This window comes from Arachis ipaensis, chromosome B1, assembly GCF_059453495.1.
Source record: "Arachis ipaensis isolate K30076 ecotype BB chromosome B1, ASM5945349v1, whole genome shotgun sequence".
In the NCBI taxonomy this organism is placed as follows: domain Eukaryota; kingdom Viridiplantae; phylum Streptophyta; class Magnoliopsida; order Fabales; family Fabaceae; genus Arachis; species Arachis ipaensis.
Genome location: NC_142436.1, coordinates 151083012 through 151089502, shown reverse-complemented (window position 1 = coordinate 151089502; position 6491 = coordinate 151083012). Strand labels below are relative to the sequence as shown.

Genomic DNA, 6491 nt, shown 5'->3' with positions numbered 1-6491 from the left:
TTAATGAAGGCGACAAGGTCTTTGATTCTCCACTGATGTTGCAGATATATGTCCCTCAACACCATCCTCTTTTTTCACTCTAATATACTACTACTACTGTTTCTCTCTGCAACCAACAGTAGCAGTGATCAAACCCTTTATTAATTTTATGAATACCTAGTAATATATATATATATATATATATATAGTACATACATACACACACAATTACACTTTGAACCACTCAGTACATCTTCTTTTAATTTTCTCTCATCTCTTTCTTTTTCTATTATTGTACCATGAATAATTTCCATCCAAACACTTCTCTTCACCTGAGTCATCATCATCATCATCACTTACCTACTGCAGATGAGAATTCAATCAACCTTGACCTTCTTCTTGAACCTTCTTCTTCTTCAACTTCTTCATCTTCACCTCTTAGTGGTGGTGGTGGTGGTAATAATTATAATAATATGACAGAGGCAAGGGTATTCTCATGCAACTACTGCCAAAGAAAGTTCTACAGCTCTCAGGCCTTGGGAGGACACCAGAACGCTCACAAGCTTGAAAGGACGCTGGCCAAGAAGACCAGGGAGATCACTTCATCCATGCAAGATCACAGATCAAACTTCATCAATTCTACTACTACTACTACATCACATCATGCTTTTGGTGTTCTTGAGAACCATGTCCATGGTGCTGGAGGAAGAAGAGATAACAATAGCTTCAGCTACGGCGGTTCAAAACAATTAGGTGTGGCTGCTTCTTGGTCCCGTGGTTACACTACTACTACTTCTGAAAATGTTCATCAGGAAGATATTAGCCAACTTGACTTGTCATTAAGGCTTTGAAACTTATGATGATGAACATGATGAACAAGAAAAATTCTGGATTTTTCTGATTATGAATGATGAACAATAATATAATGTGGCCGTAGATAGGAGGATGTAAGTGGGGGAAGCAAAAATCATGCTTAAAAGATCGATCCAAGTTGTTGATGTACCACTGCCACTTTTTCTTTACAAGGTAAATAATGAGAGGCTGGATTTCAGGTTACATAGGTTACCATATTCATGACTACATAGCTCTACTGCAATTTTAATGTTCTTGCTTTTATTTGTGTTTTCTTTTTTGTACTGTGTATGTGTAAAACTTTAATTTGTCACAAGTTATCATCTATATGGTTGAAATCTGAGACAGTACTACTTTCTAGAGAGGAGGAGGAATGAAGTTTGGTAAAACAAAAATGGTGCAACACAAGGTCCCATCAGAGGCTAAGTGCAACATTGGTGTATGTATGTGCAGCCACACTGCTAGTCAATCTTCATATATTTAACCTGAAATTAATAAAGAGTACACTCATCATAATTAATTAATTAAAATCTTGAGCTCACATTAATGGTATAGTTTGTGATGCTCTCGTCATGATGTTATGCAATGCCACTTCTGACAGCATAGTAGTTTTAGCTTGTGATTTTATGCAGCAAAGCAAGCAAGTGAAGTGCCCTTTAATTAATACTCTACTTTTCTCTGCGCTTTAACATGCAGTCTGAATATGTACAAGGTTTTCTGAAACTTTTTCACATGCTGGTGTTGTTGTTAGTGGGAAAACTAGCACACAACAAGTTTATATATATGCGAATTATTAACAACACAAAGTAATGTCTCCTTTTCACAGTGCTTTTTATGGTTACTGCTCTCGTACATACATGAAATTCAATTTCATTCTTGAATTTAATTTAGAAAGACTAAGATGTATATGTTCCTCTCCTTTAGTTTTCCCAACAATCCATTCACCAAAAGAGTCTAATAACAATGGAAAAGAAAACCAACTTAATTTAATTAGTTCAGTAGTTAGTTCATTAAATAAGTGTTCAAAATTTTAAATGTTGTTTTGTACATGTAATTATTTGTTAACTACCAGTAAAGTTTTGAATAAAATTTCAATTCATAATAAATTAGTCTTTAAATTGCTAAGTTGAGAGATACTTTAAGCAAAAAAAACGAGCATGAACTACTTGCATAACATTCAATTGTTTCCAAGAGAGAGACCTTTTGAGAATAAATTATTGGTTATATTGCTATACATATTGTTTGGAAATATTGCTCTCAATAAAAATGCATGGTTCACAAGATTATGTACTATAGTACTCTAAATTGCTGGCATCTACTAAGGCACAAACGAAATTATTAATATTTATTTTGGTAGTTAGAGTAAAGTTTGATGTCTGGAAAATATCGTACTTCTCAAATTTAGATGTGTTTGAAAATTGGTACAAACAATTAAGAAGAGAAATACTATTTGCAATATTGATTTTCAAAATTCATGGATTATATAATCACTTCATCAGTAGAAGGAGACCATTTGTGTTCTTGGTGCACGTCTGTGACTAATAATCAATAGTCACAACCCCATTACATCACATATATAGTGGTAGTAGTACGTATGAAAGAAGCATGTCATATTGGGGATTGCCGTCAATTCAATGCAAATGACTGGTGTCGATGATTTAGATATATGTCCATAAATATTTTTTTTTAACTTTTATTTTAAGAAAAATTATGATATTAATATTTAGTATAATTTTTAAGATTAATTTGTGACTTTCTAAAATGTTATTTAAAATGTTTATAGAAAAATTAAAAAATAATCTTTTATAATAAAAAATTTTTATCATTTTTTTAAATAAGTATTTTTGTGACTAAAAAACCAACCATAAAATAATTTATTTATAAACTATTTTTAATATAAGTCATTATGATTTAAACTCTTTTTTTAAAAAAATTTAATTAAATTGTTTATCCAAACTGAGTATTTTGCTTAATAGAAGCAAATACATCTCCCCAAAAAAAATAAAAAGAAAGAAGGGAGGATACTTAGTATAATTAAAATAAAAATTAAAATATGTAAAATTAAAAAATTTAAGAATTTAAAAAACTAATTCTGAAAGTTGGCAATATGAAATCAATATTAGTATAAGATTTTGGTTTTTTCCCACTAAAACTAGGGTCTTTTAATTTAATACTATAAAGAGTAACAAAATTAATTCTTATAAATCATAATAGACTCATGTATAATCAATTTTGATTAATTCACTCCTTTATTTTAATAAATATTAAAAATTTAAATATTACCATATATATATATATATATATATATATATATATATATATAGCAAATTATCGACCAAGAGTAAATTTTTAAATGGAAGTCGGAAAAAAATAAATACCACTACACATGATGTATACGTAACATAAAATATATTATATCATAAAACTTTTACGATGCGATACTACGTGTATATATAAGTCAAAATTGTTGAGGCAATATGCCAAATTGCCTTGTGTTTTATTGAATAGCATATCAATTATATATACAGTACTCTACCTAACAATTAGCTACCTGATTTCCTAATTATGGTAATGCAAGATATTTACAGCTAATAAAACGGGATACACCAAATCAACTAAAAACTGAAAGGAATTTGTTTTCTAATAATTCCTAATATTTAGCCGTGACATATGTGGCTTGATATGCATCAGATTTCATTACCCCCCCTCAAGTTGGGGCATGTAAGTTACTAATGCCCAACTTGTCCAACATTGATGCGAATGAATGGGAGCTCAGAGCTTTAGTCAAGATATCGGCAACCTGAGATTTTGTTGGGACATAGGAGGGAAGGATGAGGCCCTGGATGACAGCATCACGAACAAGATGACAATCAACCTCAATATGCTTAGTACGCTCATGAAAAACAGGGTTCTTAGCAATATGAAGTGCTGCCTGGCTATCGCATGAGAGAGGTATGGGTTGTGTGTGGGAGATCCCGAGACTCAAGAGCAGTTCCTTTAACCATTTGAGTTCACAAGTGGTATTAGCCATGGAGCGATACTCGGCTTCTGCAGAGGACCGTGACACTGTATGTTGTTTCTTTGTTTTCCATGAAATTGGTGAGTTGCCAAGGAGAATAACCCAGCCAGTGAGAGACCGACGAGTAAGAGGGCAACCCGCCCAATCAGAATCACACCAAGCATGCAAGGTAAAATCGTTTTCCCGGCGCAATAAAACACCTTGCCCAGGCCGGCCTTTTAGATAGCGAACAACTCGTAAGGCAGCCTGCCAGTGTTCTTCATGAGGCTGGTGCATGAACTGAGAAAGAATGTGAACACTGTATGAGAGTTCCGGGCGAGTGAAGCACAAATAAATGAGACGACCAACCAAACGACGATACTGGGCTGCATCAGAGAGCAAAGGTCCTTCAGCCAATGCAAGACGATGATTTTCTTCAATAGGTGTAGACACAGGCCGAGAGCCAAGCATGCCAGTCTCCATGATAATATCTAACGCGTATTTGCGTTGGTTAAGAAAAATGCCAGTAGGAGAGCGAGCCACTTCCACCCCTAGAAAGTATTTTAGTTTCCCCAAGTCTTTCATGTGGAAGCATTGATTTAAGTAGTCCTTGAACTGGCGAATAGCAAGAGAATTATTACCAGCCACGATAAGGTCATCAACATAAACGAGCACCACAAGTTGAATATTGTGATGATGAGAGACAAACAATGAGTGATCGGAGGCACACTGCTGAAACCCGTATTGAAGGAGGGCAACAGAAAGTTTAGAGAACCAGCAGCGCGGAGCTTGGCGGAGTCCGTAAAGGGATTTTTGAAGTTTGCACACCATGCCAGGAGTAGGGACATGAAACCCCGGTGGCAATTTCATATAAACATCCTCCTCAAGATCCCCATGAAGGAAGGCATTGTGAACATCCATTTGATGGAGTTCCCAATCCTTAGCAGCGGCCACAGCTAAAATAGTGCGAATAGTTACCATTTTTGCGACCGGGGCGAAGGTTTCATTATAATCCAACCCTTCAATTTGATGATTACCAAGAATGACGAGGCGTGCCTTAAACCTTTCAACTTGCCCGTCCGAACGATATTTGATGCGATAAATCCATTTACACCCCAGAGCCTTCTTCTGCGGTGGTAGATGTGTAAGGTGCCAAGTACCATTGTCCTGAAGAGCTTTAATTTCAACGCTCATGGCTTCTCTCCATCGAGCATCACCTATTGCCTCATGAAAATTTGTGGGTTCACGTTCTTCGCTTATTGCTGCGAGGAAAGTACGGTGTTGCACAGAAAATTTATCGCATGACATATATTGAGATAAGGGATAGAGTGGACCTGAGGAATGTGATGGAGAGGGTGAAGAGATGGACGGGTTTACGATGATGGTGTTGGTGACAAAATCACGCAGCTTGATCGAAGGTTGCTTTACTCGGTGTCCACGACCCAGAGGAAGTTCAGAGAGCGTGGTGGTGTCGGTAGAAAGAGGCACATCATCTGAGACAGTTGGTGAGGGGCTGCTGGTTTCGATGAGGGGTGAAGCTGTCCTTGTTGGGTCTGTATGTGGAGATTCACCTCCCCCAACAACAACAATGGACTCGTCATTGGAATTAGTCTGAGGAAGGACCTCCTCGTGATCAAGTGTGGACTTATTATTAACGGGCTCCAAAAATTTCTCCTCATGCACTAAAGAAGTGGAAACCAAATTTTCTTGGGCCAAACACGCAAACGGGAACTCGGTTTCTACAAATTTGACATCACGAGATATAAAGAAAATATTTCTTTCCATATCATAAAGTTTCCATCCTTTCTTTCCAAATGGGTATCCCACAAATGTGCATGTACGAGTTCGGCTGGCAAATTTATCACCCTTGGTTTGTTGATTGTGCGCATAACACAATGAGCCAAAAACTCTAAGATGATTATAGTCAGGTGGTTTTCCATGTATCATTTCAAAAGGAGTTTTTCCGTTAAGAACAGATGATGGTGTTAGGTTGATCAAGTGTCCCGCAGATAAAACACATTCTCCCCAGAATCGAATGGGCAAAGATCCTTGAAATCTCAGTGCACGAGCTACATTAAGGATATGTCTATGTTTTCTCTCCACCCTTCCATTTTGTTGGGGTGTCCCAGCGCAAGATGTTTGATGAATAATTCCATGCTGCAAAAAATATGGACGCATACAGATGAACTCGGTCCCATTATCACTGCGTACTTCTTTGACTTGTTTATTAAACTGTCTTTCAATAAGAGCAAAGAAATTAATCATCACACTTGACACTTCCCGCTTTTCACACAACAAATAGATCCAAACTGCTCTTGAATAATCATCAACAATTGTTAAAAAATAAGATGCTCCGCAAGAAGAGGGGGTACGATAAGGTCCCCATAAATCACAATGTATTAAATCAAAAGGATGTGTTGCATGAAAATCACTTGATGGAAATTTATCTCGTGTTTGTTTAGATTTTTCACAAACTTCACATAATTTATTATTCTCTTCAGATTTACAACCACCATTCAAATTCGGCAACATTTGTACCACTTTATAGGAAGGATGTCCCATTCGCTTGTGCCAAAGATCAATACTACTCTTCTCTTGGGTTTGACATGCTGTGAATTTGCGAACACCACGGTACATGTAGAGCCCATCTCTTTGTTCACCC

General features: G+C 36.3%; 1 protein-coding gene across 1 annotated transcript; it reads left to right on the top strand.

Annotated features, from left to right (window-relative positions):
* Positions 1-231: 231 nt before the first annotated feature.
* On the top strand, positions 232-1330 carry ZFP2 (zinc finger protein 2). Its single transcript, XM_016322588.3, has one exon. The coding sequence runs from the start codon at positions 279-281 to the stop codon at positions 828-830; it is 552 nt and encodes a 183-aa protein (XP_016178074.1). The 5' UTR covers positions 232-278; the 3' UTR covers positions 831-1330.
* Positions 1331-6491: the final 5161 nt, after the last annotated feature.